The 15083-nt window shown below is 31.1% G+C and overlaps 3 protein-coding genes across 6 annotated transcripts; 1 reads left to right on the top strand and 2 right to left on the bottom strand.

Annotated features, from left to right (window-relative positions):
- Nucleotides 1-3: 3 nt before the first annotated feature.
- On the top strand, nt 4-5652 carry LOC122515808 (patched domain-containing protein 3-like). Of its 2 annotated transcripts, none has more exons than XM_043633289.1 (12): nt 4-243; nt 1171-1417; nt 1503-1573; nt 1835-2047; nt 2613-3190; nt 3289-3912; nt 3988-4118; nt 4421-4576; nt 4667-4937; nt 5007-5128; nt 5237-5427; nt 5496-5652. In XM_043633289.1, coding segments are annotated over exons 1-12 (2709 nt in total). In that variant the 5' UTR covers nt 4-139; the 3' UTR covers nt 5497-5652. The 2 variants fall into 2 exon arrangements, with proteins under 2 accessions (XP_043489224.1, XP_043489223.1); XM_043633288.1 differs by having other exon boundaries at nt 6-243; nt 5237-5408.
- LOC122515833 lies at nt 5451-6749 on the bottom strand. 3 transcript variants are annotated; one of them, XM_043633336.1, is made up of 4 exons: nt 6492-6749; nt 6302-6320; nt 6086-6167; nt 5451-6004 (listed from the first exon to the last, which is right to left on the bottom strand). In XM_043633336.1, exons 1-4 carry the CDS (start codon nt 6527-6529, stop codon nt 5673-5675), a joined length of 471 nt encoding a protein of 156 aa, XP_043489271.1. In that variant the 5' UTR covers nt 6530-6749; the 3' UTR covers nt 5451-5672. The 3 variants fall into 3 exon arrangements, with proteins under 3 accessions (XP_043489271.1, XP_043489272.1, XP_043489270.1); XM_043633337.1 differs by having other exon boundaries at nt 6414-6744; XM_043633335.1 differs by lacking the exon at nt 6492-6749 and having other exon boundaries at nt 6302-6407.
- Nucleotides 6750-7232: 483 nt separating this feature from the next.
- Nucleotides 7233-15041, bottom strand: LOC122515814 (hemicentin-2-like). The gene is made up of 7 exons (XM_043633305.1): nt 13114-15041; nt 12239-12669; nt 11459-11588; nt 9802-10001; nt 9383-9700; nt 8229-8729; nt 7233-8069 (listed from the first exon to the last, which is right to left on the bottom strand). Exons 2-7 carry the CDS (start codon nt 12612-12614, stop codon nt 7519-7521), a joined length of 2076 nt encoding a protein of 691 aa, XP_043489240.1. The 5' UTR covers nt 12615-12669; nt 13114-15041; the 3' UTR covers nt 7233-7518.
- Nucleotides 15042-15083: the final 42 nt, after the last annotated feature.

Here is a 15083-nt window from a genome sequence, read left to right as displayed (position 1 = left end):
TTCGTCACATGCATGCCCATCGTGGTTGCTCTCGTGTGTTTTACTCGCGTTAAAACTCGTGTTACTCTTCAGTCAACATTTCGACACGAAAGAGTGAACGAACAATAGTAGCCATTGGTTACGAGGATTGGATGCCATCATGGAAAATGATTCTACCAAGAGTTCGACCATTAATGTAATATGGAAACGTTTGAAAAAATCAATTATTGATATTCACCTAAATCCCGATCAAATATTTTATCGGTAAGTTCAAATGATTTTAGAATTAATCTTTAGAATTATCATTTATATATTATTTTATTCTGTTTTTGGAAGAAAGAAAGTTAGATTCGTTGATACGATGCATTCAATCCATCGTGTGATGACCCTGTTTATCGTAAATTTAAATTATTCACATTTTACATACAATTTAACATTATAAAAAGATATTATCGTGTTTGTTCTAGATATTATTCTTATGCAATAAGTCACAAAATTGGTTCTTTTTATTTCATTTCATATTATCTAATGAGTACTGTGTGGTTTTTTTTTAAAACAAGTTTCTAATAGCATACATTAATTTATAAATTATATTGTTAATCATAATTTTTGTTCGTATCATCGCGAAATGATGCATTTGTTACGATAGCTTATTACTATAACGATAAATGATTAATAATAAAATTGATGAATATTTCTTATAACGTAATATCGTTTAAAAGTGTTTGAATCTAACGATAAGAGACTGAACATAATGATACTTAGATATACGAAGAACTTTAACAAGTAAATTGTCATGAATTTCAATTCCTTGACGGAACTTAGAGAGACTTAGACGAAAGAATGAATATTATTCTGAGAAAGATCGACGATATTTTTAAATATAAAATTTATAAATTATACTTATATATAAGAAATATAATGTTGAAGTGTTTAAGGGCGTAGTTCGTTGTCCAAGCATATTTTAATTAACCGAATTAAAGATAATTTGTCGTTCTATGAATCGTCGTACTCTTAAAGCACATACACACACACATAATCCTTCATCTATATCAATGCTTCAACGTGTGTGCGTGTTTGTCTGCGTGTGTGAATGTATGTTTAGACAATTGAACTTTTATTCGTTCGAAAAAGAAAAGATTCATTTGAAATAATACGAAAGATCACTTGGCCAGATAACTTTCATTTCAGAATTGGCCTAAGCATAGGAAAGAAACCATGGGTTTGGTTAATCGTGTCCTTGATTATCAATTGCATATGTTGTCCTGGAATGATATTTTGGAAAGAAGAAGTAGACGATGTTGAACTTTGTTTGCCAATGAATTCGAAAGTACGAGCAGATGCACTTTGGGTTCAAAAACATTTTAGGGATGATCTTAGATATGAAAGTATCATCGTTACTGCACCGAACGTTTTAGAACCAGAAGTGTTACAATCGGTATATAAAAGAAGATCTATAATATAATTTCGTTCTTTGACTAGACGTATTATTCGTATGTGACATATACACTTTACAATCGTAGATCAGTGAAATCGAGAACGAAGTTAAAAATATAGTGGTGAAAAATCATACATGGAAGGACGTGTGCGCAAGGTGAGTATCTGTTCTGTATATTTCAAATCATTTCGACCAAATGGTGTCTCTTTAAATCCAATAATATCACCGAATAATTTTTAACAACAAATTCATTGCGAAAGAATAATCAAGCTCGAAGAATAATTTCAATTTGAAATACGAAAAGTGTCATTTGATATCGTGTGATAGAAATAATGTTAAATATCGAACGATCTATTATCGATTTTTTAATACGAAACATTGTCGTCATTATTATTACTATTATTATTATTATAATAGTTTTTTAACGTGGTTCGAAGAGGATGAACATTTGCTGTTCGAAGATGTACACAGTTACGAATTTTCCGACGAGATTATGAAGAATTTGAACAAAACCATGCTTAAGGATGGATGTATATATCAATCACTTTTAAAACTCTGGCAAGGAGACGATATATCTGCGTTAACGAAAAAAAAAGTATTAAGAGACGTCACGAAGGCAGTAAGAGACAAGTGAGTTTAATATATGCACTATTTTGCATACTTACTTTTCTTTTTTTTCTTTTATATCAAAATAAATTCAATGCAACTCGCGAAGATTTTGTTCAATAACACTAATAATACTTTGAAGCAATTACGTGTGAAGATTTGAAAACTGTTGAAAAATTAATATACGCGTATTTTATATAAAAATTAATAAGGATTTTAATACATATATATGAGCAAATTCTTATTCTTAGACTTGGAATAAAATTATTCGTCCTTTCCGATTTGAACGATCATCATTTAACAGTTTGAAAGAATTAAATTACTAGAACGTGAAATGGCTAGCAAACTGGGAAGCAAAGACTGTTAAAAAAGAGAACTATTACCATGAATTTCTTTTTACTATTTTTCTCTGTTGAATTCTTTGAAATTACATAGAAAATGTTTGAACAAATTGTCGATAAAAGATATTTATATTACTATCTTTATTGGCATTGAAATCTTTCTAAGTTTTTTTTTTTTAATAAAATTTAACGTGTTTAAAAAAAAAAAGAAAAAACCAAAAAAGAAAAGAAAATATCATTATGTCCAGATCTAAAAACCACATACTGCACAATGTCGTACCGTTGTTATCGGATATCGAATACGACGAAATGAATAACGTGAAATCTGCAAAAGCAACGATATTGAATTGGATGTTAAAAAAATCTAATCCTTATTCTCCCGAATGGGAATTGGAATTTATCGAGCGTGTACTCAATGGAAATCGTAGTCTACCTTTGGGCATGGAAATATATGCGGTTTCATCGAGAAGTTTTAAGGATGTCTTACATGAAGTTATGATGAATAATATGCCGATATTATGTTGCGGATTATCATTAATTACCATTTACGTATTGTTCATGATCGGCAAATGTAATGCCATAGAGCAAAGATTGTACCTTTCCCTAATGGGTGTTTCCGTTGTTGGTCAAGCGTTGATATCTTCTTACGGAGTATGCTATTATTTAGGGTACTTTTACGGGCCGTTACATCGCGTATTACCGTTTCTTTTACTTGGCATTGGCGTTGACGACATGTTCGTTATAATGCATAGTCTTGAAACGCAATCCGAGAGTGATAAAGCTCTAGAAATTCCATTGCGTATCGCCAAAGTTGTTCAACACGCAGGTATGCTAATGATGATCATGATAAAGCTAATACTTCTAAATAGATCATATAATTATCGTTTTAATCCTACACGAATTTGTATTTTTCTTTGTTAACAGGAATGTCCATTACTGTGACGTCTTTTACCAATTTAGTTGCTTTTGGAATTGGCATGACGACAATGATGCCATTTCTCAAATCATTTTGCATGTTTGCAACTATGGGAATATTGTTTCTATATATATTCGAATTGACTTTTTTTGTTAGTTGTTTGGTATATGATGAGAGACGATTAGAAGGTAAAAGAGAAGGCTGCTGTTGTCGGCCAAGATCAGAGTGGAAACGTAACGAATGCAGTAAACGAAATCTGCAACAGATCATCTTCGAGAATTACATCGGACCGTTTCTAATGAAAACTCATGTTAAAGTTGTCGTAATAACGATCACGGTGTGTCTCGTATGTGTCAATATTTGGGCCATATTTCAGTTGGAGCAAGACTTCGATCCACTCTTGTACTTAAATCAAGATTCTTATCCAATACGTTTTAACGAGAAGCTAAAGGAATATTTTCCTGCATATGGTAAACACGGTGCCGTTTATATTACCGATGTAGACTATTATGAAGATCGTGATTCTTTATTTCGATTGGTCGATACTTTGAAGAACAATTCTTTTATTAATAATCATATTTTGGATCCATGGTTTATAGCATATGATAAGTGGTTGAACAATACTAATAGAGGTACATTGTTAGAAAAATATATGTTTCGGTCAAACATTTTGATAAATATATATACATATATTATTTTTCCTGTAGCACATTATATTGAGAGTAAGGATGAATATTATGGTGTCCTTACGGAATATTTATTGCTAACTATGGAAGGCCAAGCATATATAAAAGATATTAAATTTGACAAATTACCTATTGATGATTACAACATAACGGTATATAATTCTTTTCATTAAAATTATCTTTTTGTAAAGATTAACATATACAGTATGCAGTATAAAAAACAATACTGAAATTACAAACATGCTCTGAACATTAAGATTATAACAGGTAGGTGTCGACAGAAACGCATATTAAACTGCATCAGTACAGCACGAGTTTTAAATGTGCAAGTAACCCCTCTGATGGAATCCTGATTAAACCCTTTGCACAATGCTCATATGCAACATTCAGTATTGTTTGTTATGCTGCTATACTGTATTTTATTGCATACTTAAACTTTCTTTTTATGCTTCAGTCCTCTAGAATTCCAATACAACATGTACTTGTTAATAGAACATCGGATCAAATAAAAGCAATGCAATCTATGGGTGAATTGATAGAGATTACTAATTTGTCTCATTCTCATGTAGTCATATATTCTCCGGAATATGTATCATGGTCAGCTAACAAGGTAAGTGAAATATGATCTTTCATAGCCAGCACTAACAAGGTGAATGAAATATGAGTTTTGAATTTTTATAGTAACATTATTATTTTGCAGATAATCGGAGAAGAATTAATCAGGAACTTGAGTTTAGCAATAGTAGCTATTGGATTAGTAACAATACTTTTATTGAGAAATTTACTAGCATCATTTTGGGTTATTAGTTGTGTAATATTTACACTGATAGACCTTTTAGGTTCTATGCACTTTTTAGGATTGATTGTTGAAATTTCATCTAGTATTCTTGTTCTACTTTGTATTGGATTAGCAGTAGATTATGCTTCACACGTAGGATTAGAATTTATAAGAAGAACAGGTTCTAAAAATGGTATGCGTGTTACGCATCTATTTATAATGGAGAATCTTTTGTAATCGATTAAAAATTTTTGTATTACAGAGCGTGCGATCACAACATTGAAGATTATCGGGCCACCTGTTTTTAATGGAGGCTTTAGTACTTTTCTTGCATTTGTTTTACTAGCTTCTAGTAAAGCATATCTCTTTAGTACCTTCTTTAAGGTACAATTTAGTACTTACATATATTATATCAAAAAAGTATTATTATATAAATTCTTACAAAATGAAAAAAAGAAAGACAAAAGAAATAAAATTTTTATTATTTTATAGTTGTTTACTGCTGTGGTAGTATTCGGATTGTTTCATGGGCTGTTATTTTTACCCATTATTTTAAGTCTATTGGGACCAAACGAAAGAAAAGCAACAAATAATACTCCAAAGGAATGCGATATGAAAGAAGCTAATGGATATTACACTGTTCACTTACCAAACAAAGCAGAAGGTATTAATCAACAGCGATGGTAAAATATTAATAACAAGTTTCTATAGTTTCTACCATTTTGTTAACTTGCATTAATTTTGTTTACAGATGCAGGAGGTGGGCGGGAAAACTAAGTATTTCAATTACTGCAAAGACTGAATAAATAAGAAATTAACTATCTGTAACTTCGATGCAAGAAGAATATTAAGAGTATAATAGTATAAATGTCTTTCTTTTTTTAAAATAAAAATTTATAATGTGCAAATATCAGCGAATCATTAAAGATTATTTTTTTCTTCCTGACTTAACTACTGTCCATTCTGAAACTTCAGTCTCCATACTTTCTTCTTTCTCATCGTTTTCAGAAGAATCATTGCTAATTTCCACAGTAGGTTTCTTAATTATTTTCACTAAACTTGGATTAATCCACTGTTGTACCGGTGGTAATTTTTCAAACTCTGACATGGCCTGTGTTACATTGCCCTTTTCGTAGTCAAAGTAAAATCTATACAATTCATCGGCTACTTGTTTGCTACTGAAATCTTCAAGTACGGTATTAAATACATCTTGCATGTAATCTTCTAGTACATATTCAATTTCGCTACTACACAAATCCTCTAAAAGAAAAAAGTATCTATTAAAGATATCATATATTTTATATTTTACATATTACATATAGAATATACATAGCAATATACCATTCTCAGTCAAAATATCTGCAACGTATTGACAAAATTGATAGGCCTCTCCTATGGTTCCCATATCATTTTCAACTGCTAACTAAAATAAAATTTTTAATATAGTTAATATTATTTTAACAAATTAAAGTATTATTTATAAAGTTAATATAAAAAGATACACGAAAGTATATAAAACAACTGTTTAAATAAAAAATCATATAAATAAATACGTACTTTCAATGCTGTCCAATTACTAAAAACACGAAATGTCAGAGATTGAAAAAAAAGCATTTTTTTATCCATTATAAATGATTTAAGTTTAAATGATTTTTTAAAAAATAATTACTTATTTAAATCTTATTCCACGAGAACTGATATTAAATAATTAGTTTTTTTAAGGTTATGATTCGTATTCAACACGTACATAGAGAATATCTTATCACGATTCGTAGCTTTTAACATTAATAATGTTGCTTTTAATAATTAATTTTATAATTAATAAATAACACTGCAACAATATCACGTTATTATTAAATACACAAGATATCACAATAATTAATTTAATGCAAAAGTACAAAGTATTTCTCCGGCTATGTATTAATAAATATATCGAAATTCAAAGATGTCGTTGTAGTCACTTTCGATATAATTATATCGATATTTTACTATAAACTATCGATTGGTGGTAATTCGAATTCCTTACAAATATTATATCAATCAGGGATGATTCCTATAATTTAATATTTGTTAGTTTAGTTTAATGTTTTAAAAAATTCATATCTTACACTACATAAAACATAAAACACAAAATAAATCAAAAATTAAAATGAAAAATCTAGGCTTTTATTTCATAATTTCCTATCCGAAATAATGAAATGTGTGCGAGTATGAAAGATATATAGATGTTCTATTTATTTAAATACTTAAGTAGAAATCAATGATATGTACAAAAGTAACTACGATAAATATAGTAATATCAATTATGAAAAAATTAAAAATGATTTTGGAATCGTTTCGAAATCAATATAGAAAAACTACCATAATAAAATATAAAGAATACTCCTTTGAAATAAAGGTTCTTCGTACCTTTTTTATAAACAGAATACAGTATACTAATAAGTAGTATTATCAATCCTATATCAATATTCCTTTTCATTTGAACATATTTTCAATAATTTCCGGAGGGAAACTTTATTGTTGACAATAGATTACAAAAAATTATATATAATATAATGTAATATAATATAATATATTGCTTTGTACATTGATATAAAAAGAACTTTCTCTTAATAAAGTCTTTCTTTAAAAAACAAAAACTTAATTGCAAATAATTGCAGTCCTTTTACATTTTAAATTTTCATTGTTCTCTTAATAATATAATCAACAGTAGATGTATATAACATACAACGTATTTATTGAATAATTTCGTTAAAAAACGAATGTTCAATCGATTACACCATTGTGGGAGGTTGTAAAACAGCCGGAGCCCTTCTGACTTTCAATGCTTCTGGACTCATAGTTCGAGCTTGTTTTGCTATTTGATCGTAATCGTATAGAACTGCCAAATTTCCGTCCTGTGTCGATTTACTCGCAGAACCTTTATTCGCTGATAAGGTTTTTGTTGTTTTTTGACGATCCATCGAAGCATTATTACCATAAAGAGCATCAGCTGCTATACTACCTTCGTCTTCTTCGCATCTATACCGTCTTTGTTTTATTCTCAACATTGAATAAATTCCTATCGATATCAAAAGGAGTAGGAGCAACAAACCAATGGCCGAAGCGGCAGCGATCACTTTCATTTCCGATGGATCGCGAATGATCAATTTGATATTCGTCGAATCTCTACCTTTCTCGCTTTCCACTAAAAGAGTATACATACGTGAGTCTTCTTTGTGGAGATTCTTGATCTCCAATTTAGCCCAATAACAATTCGTTACTGTCTTATCTTCGATAATCGGTTCCAACGGTAACGCTTCGTACTTTGGTTGTATGCTTTCACCTAAGTAATAAACAAGAAATTTTAACAAACGTACAAAAATTCATCTAATAACTCGGACGTCAACAAATTAGTATTAACACACATCGTAATATATTTGAATTTATTAATTTTATTTAACTCTTGCACAATTGAAAATGTACATATATATATATATATTACCTGCTCTAATATGAGAACTTCCCCATTGCCAAGCAACGAGTCGAGGTGGTGGTCGGGAACAAAAGCGAGACTTTAATCGATGCACGGGTTCACCGGCCCATCCTATTGACTCATAAGTCCCATTCTTACCGGAACTGGACGGTCTGGCTTGTATCTCCGGAGGTCCGGTAACGTGTAACATGTAACGTACATCGCTAGGTGTTTCCCTTCTCGTTCCACTTATCATGTTAAATGCTACACAACGATACTCCCCTTCGTCCGACCACATGACATTTTCCAGACGTAAACGTTTTCCAGAATCCTTAGCACGAGTTGGATTCTCAATGGTCTTTTCGGTTGTACCACCACGCAAGTGTACCCACTTGTAGCGAGGTATTGGATTTCCCTCAAATTCTGGACATTCGAACGTTTCCACGCTTGAACCAAGTTGTGCTGTTTCTTCTATCTCCATCAGGGTTTCATTATCATTAGAATTTTCCATTCCTTTCGCTCGTGGTGCGACTGTTAGAACAACAATGTAATAACAAATTAAAAAAAAATGTCATCGCTAATAATATACTAATCGAGATAAAGTTATCCCGAATAAATTTTCAATTTATTTTTTTTACAATTAGACTAATGTGTAAGTTATGCAGAAATCTATGAAATCACAACAAATTAATTAAAAAACAATATAGATCATCAAAGGCTAATAACTTTCTGCATAACTTGGTGCCTAATTATTTCTACAAATAATAGATCAATGGACTATATACGAATATAAAGCTTTACAATCTATGCACATAATTACAATGCTCTACAGAATAAAAATTAAAAATACAATTCGAGTTTTCCCATAGGCTATAAATTGAAACGAAACCTTTTGTTTGATGACCGTTCCGACAACTAATTGCAAGCCATCTAAAGGCCCCTTGTTATTCTTTTCACATCTAATCTACATAAATCGAAACAATATCTACGATATATTCACATGCAATTATATGTTTGGTAATTCTACAACGTTTGTTATTTTATATACGAACTTGCATTAAACAAATTGATTTGTAATGAATATGATTAGATAGATGATAACGCGAAAAAATAAATTCTAAATAGAAACTGAATGATTTATTTCGAATATATCGTGAAAGAAAGTACTTGTAACTTGTACGAACATTGAACGTCGAGTGCATAATTAGCCTGTGGGCTTTCACCGATGATGTTAACAGCCTTGCAGGAATAAAGCCCAGCATCATCCCTTTTAACCGGCTCGAATCTCAATTCGGATATTGTTGAGGTGCTGTTACTGTCGGTTCTGTTCTCTGTTAGTAATAAAATATTATCGTCACTTATAGGAGTCGAATCTTTGAACCACTTGATCATAGCACTCGGATTAGCGTCCGCAATACATTTTAAATTCATAAAACTCGCCGAATCCTCCAACGAGCTTGTCAGCCAACGAGGGCTCGTTTGAAATCTCACTTCTGGAGAATCTGTAACGTTTAAAAAAGTAGTTTTCATTTCTACACCTAGATTGCATTATGTATGTACATTTGTAATAGGTATATTTAAGAATAAAAAATTGTAAACACACAATGAATATTCAGTTGAGATTCTGCAGTAGCTGGTACTGGACTAGATGGATGAATGGTGATGCATCGAATCATTCGACCATGATATTCTCGACGACCACGAACCCGTAAAAGACTGTGAGCTGCCCAAGTTTTAGGATTATCCACTTCGGTGGCGTTCATTTGTTCTCTCAGTGGTTCGACTTCCTCATCTCCTATGAACCTGCATCAACGAAAGATGATCGTTCCCTTTTCCATCAATAAATAATTCATAAAGCTAAAGAACGAGAAGAAAATTATTCTCTACCGTACTAGAAATCATCATTCTCGTCTTTGGTTTTATCGTCGCTAAATCGTTTTGCCATTTCGACCGAGAAACACTACAGTACCGTGAAACGATGCTCGTAATTTTTTTTCTCTTACCTTTCCTTTACTTTTTTTCTTTTCTAAGCACAAGGATCGTTTACATAATTACGTATATACAAGGTGTTTCATACTACGTGGAAAATATTGGGTTGTATGCTTCTTTTGGCTAGAAAAAGATTAATTCTAAAGGTATTGATATTATTAATACTAATCACGATATTTTTTAATCGAGCTTAGTATTATGCTATTTATTTATTAAATTATTAATTATATTGATTGATTTATTTTTTGCTTTTATTATTCATATTGCATAAACTTTATTCGTATAGGCTCTTTAATCTTGTATAATATTTAATATTTTTCGCATATTATGAAACACCTTGTATACAAAAAGAAAATATATAAATATATATATAAAAGAAATGAACGTCAATTTCTCTAGTACTACTATCTTCAAAGAACAATCAAATAAGATGCAACTAAATGCATTAGACCGTGAAACCAAAGAGACGAACTCTCTAGAATTGCTTTGTCCGGTATAAGCAAAACGTTTCGTGGTTTTGCTATAAATTACGGTCACATTTTTTTCTATGCAAATACAATCAATATGTGTTCCTTGTTGTTAGAAGAAGAAAAAAAGAAATAAAGAGACATCTTACATTCGTTTTTTATTTTTCTGTTTATAAGTTTAAATTGCATCCCCGAAAACGCAACCACTTTTAACATTCTTTATATTCGTCTAAGAAAAAATATTACGACGCGTGTTTAACACGTCGATTAAAAATATAAAAATTGATTTAACAAATTTTACAAATAGCTCCCAACGTTTCATCGTAGAATCTAAAATAATATCAATCTATTAGCACGTTGTGAGTTTTATTTTTATTTCAAAACTTTCTTATTTTCTTTCCTTTATCTTCGATGCATTCGTCATAGGAGGAAAATGTTGTATCCTTAAAAGCTTATTCGAGGGTCTCGCTAATGGCCTGAAAGAACGCTCGAAGAACACTTAAAAGATTAACTACTTCGAAAAGCATTAAGCTTTTAGATTATTCTGTAACATTTCGGTCACTGTCGAACTTAGAGATTTAACGAATAAGAGTATGGCGTAAAAGAATGTTGCAAGTATCGTTTGAAAATATTCAACATAATTGCTATTAAATGATATAACATGAAAAAAAAAAATCTATTAAATATGAACATACCTAAGCAAACAATTTAAATTAAAAATATATTGGCAAATACGAGAGAATGTACAAAAGTTAATAGATTAAAAGTAAAATATTAAAACAAAGGTAAGTATTATTCACTCACCACTTTATAAGGGCTACCGGATTTCCATATCTAGATACGCAGGAAATCGTCACTTCCTGTCCTTCCCTCAACGTTAGGGAGGTATTTAAAATCGTACCCCCGTACTCCAAACTCGGTTTCCTCGGTTTCACTAAAACAATCATTTTTTTGTTATGCATTAGGAATGAATAAACGTTTATTGATAAAGTCTGGCCCATAATAGAATTTAAAAAGTAGTATGGTAGTCAGAGATAAAACAGTGATTTGTCTTTCTTATCGAGATTTTTGGGCTACTTTTGAAAAAGTATTCATCAATCTCCGTATAACGGAAGTGTGTCTTTCGTAGTCCGAGAGATTTAAACGTTCACCGAACATGAATTTTCAATTACATGCGATTCTTTAAAAGATACGAGTAAAAGTAGAACGGAACCACGAACTTGTCCGTCTTGAACGAATTTAAAGTGAGTTTAGAAAACATTTATTTCATCGCTAATGTGTGTTACATGTGTAACACACCTTTCGATTGAAGCGTAACATCTTCTTTCCTATAGATTTAAATTTCGCGGGTAAATTTAAGATCGTTTAATTTTACATTTAAAAGATTATTGTTAGATCTTATTAAACTCGAAGTAAACACATTTTATTATTCGATATTTTATGTTTCTTAATTATTATATAATTAAAAAGAAAAAAATGACAAAAAAAACAATCTCTGTTATTTCAATCAAATATTCAAATTTTAATTGAAGATAGATAACTCTTTTATCCTTACGAATGTAATTAAAAGTATTTGATTAATACCTCGGACGAGTAGACGTGCCGGCAATGATGTCAATGCATCTTGTCGCATAAAATCACCGGAAGTTACTTGACACTCCCAAAAACCATCGTCAAATTCGAGAGATGCTCTTCTGATCAAAAGAGTGCAATCGTTGCTACGTAAACTAAACCACTCGTATTTGTCCGGATATATTCCGACAGGTTTACGATCCTTTTGCCAAATACACTGTCCCTTTTTATCTTGCACCTTACAAGGTAATTGCACATCGTGACCAGCCGATACTTCCTGATAAATAGCCGGTACTTCCTTGAATCTTTGCTGTGCCCTTACGACGATCGCAATTGCAAGGACGATCGTTAAACGAAGGATCGTCGAAGGGACGCGCGGGAATTTCATCTTCGTTCGAACGATGAAAAGCGCGCCACTTCGACTTCACCGTTTATCGTTCATCCTATTATCCGAATCATGTCTATTTAAATATCACTCTCGACGATTAAGAAACAATTATTATAAAAGATAATACTCTCGTTCGCATAGATATTAAAAACAACAAAAGTAAACGTATGATAAATATATAAAATATGATTAGTATCTATAGGCAAATCGCGTATATATCGATTGAATATTTAAACGATTTTAACTCGATAATAAGCAAGTTCACTGATTGGATACACTAGCTTCTTCGTACGAATAAAACACGAAACACTTTTGAAAAAAAAAAAGAGAACAAAATATTTAATTCAAATAATTCGCGATTATTTGGGGCGAGTTTTTTAAAATTGAATCGTCTTTCCTTTACATTTGTTTGTTTTCGATTAAACAAATCTAGACAAGAAAATATTAAACGTTGTTATAATAAATGATTAAAAAAAAAAAAAACAAAAATTATATTTACGTTAGAAATTATAAATGTTGTCGGACGTGTTCTCTAGACGAGACTGAACTATGTTAGTCATGGTTAGAAGAATAACGTGTACCACCACCACCATCACCACCCCACCATCCCACCACCATACTTGTTGGAATGGAAGCGGAAGACGGGCCCCAAACGGCGGAGGCACGCGTGCGTATCCAACCCTGTATCCTCTCCCGCTATCCTTATTATTCGAGCGTGTTATCATTATGCCACGGTACGCCAAGTTTGGCCGCCCATCTGTTCTATATTTTCCTTTATTTCGCGCTAGCCAAGCGTCTTCTTCTCTAACATAAGACCTAAGCAACGCGCCTTTCCCAGGCGCCACGTTGCGACCATTCTAACGATTTATGTTTTTTCTTTTCTTTACTTTTTTTATTCTTCTACGAAGGGGCCTCTCCTCTCTTACAAGGGTCCCTTTATTTTATCTCTCTTTCTACATATGTATAAAATACCGTAGTATCTACTCATAAATGTCTGAACAAATAATTTCAACGAAAAAACATTTTCACGAACTCTGAATCACACAATTTATATATTAATCATATATTAGATGTAAAAATTAATTCAGTACCTTTTATACAAATTTAATATTTATCAATAAAGTAATCGTACATCTGTTAATCTTCGAAATAGTTTTCAATTAGTTTCTAGGACTATGGTCCATTTTTCTGACAACTGTCGAATAAAAAGTAGTGATTTTGATGCAATCTATTTAATATCAAGGCATCGAATTAATTTCTACATCTAATAAGTACTCGTAACATATTTTTTGTTATTTAAATTAATACCAGCATTGTTATGGTTTTCATATTTATACAGTAAGAATTATTTGCAATTATAATCATATCTAATTTAAAATAATATTACAAATCATGTTTACGGGATAATCGGTATCTCGAGTATTTTATAATAGTTCATTTTCAACGCCACAATTTGAAAAAACAATTGTCAGACCTTTATAATATTTTGTAGTCATTAACTTCGAACATTATCTTTCATTATCAATCTTACGGGACATTATTTTATCAATTTTACAAATACTTACAATCCAATTTACTACTTAAATATCTTGAATATCTTAAAAGTAAACGACGCATAGAGTAATTCCGATTTTTGATTAGATATGATTTTAATTTCAAATGAGACTTCCTACAAAATTACGAACTATATTAGTTGGTTCGATTCAACGATTTATGTAGAAGACAAGCATGGCAAACCTGTTGTTATAGAAAATAAAACAATGTTTTTTCTTTTTCTAGAGTATGAGAAACATCGCGACGAAGAGAAGGATTTACATTCATAAAAATTCATTTTATAAGAAAATTGTCATGCGATTCTAGTCTTCCTTTCTTAAAGTGGTACCTCGTGCTAGTGAATGAAGTAGCGTAAAAAGCACCGGGTGCATCGAACCATGCAACTATCGCATCGTCGTCGTCGTCGTCGTCGTTGTTGTTGTCGTTGTTGTTGTTGTCGTCATCATCGTCATCGTCGCATAGCGAAACGCGATAAGCACTTCGTCGAAGTAATCTTTCGCTTAATGACACCACTATCCGGAGACGGAAAAGTCATTTATAAAATGCTTTTACCTTTTTTCTCCTTCGAGCGAATCGATTTGGAAAGTACAATTATCAGAAAAATCGAAACAACATTTATCAAAGTTGTATACATTTTCTACAACTTTCTAATTGCGAGGTATATTCAATTTTGGATGTAATATTAGAAACATTAATAAAATATTAGTAGGTAATTTTCTAAGTAATTATCTCTTCTTTTTGAAATAAAATATCTACGACAAATGAAAGTAATGTTTGCGTAATATTTATGTTAAATAAATTACGGGTGACGCTATACCAACATTAGATTTGAATTTCAAATTATTTATACGAAGAAATAAGTATCATTAGTTTCTTATAAATTTATTTCACTTCATTTCATTTCATTTCATTTCA

Source organism: Polistes fuscatus, unplaced genomic scaffold (assembly GCF_010416935.1).
Source record: "Polistes fuscatus isolate 324 unplaced genomic scaffold, CU_Pfus_HIC Scaffold19, whole genome shotgun sequence".
Taxonomy (NCBI): Eukaryota; Metazoa; Arthropoda; class Insecta; order Hymenoptera; family Vespidae; genus Polistes; species Polistes fuscatus.
Note: the sequence above shows the minus strand (reverse complement) of the source record. Positions and strands in the feature narration are given on the sequence as shown.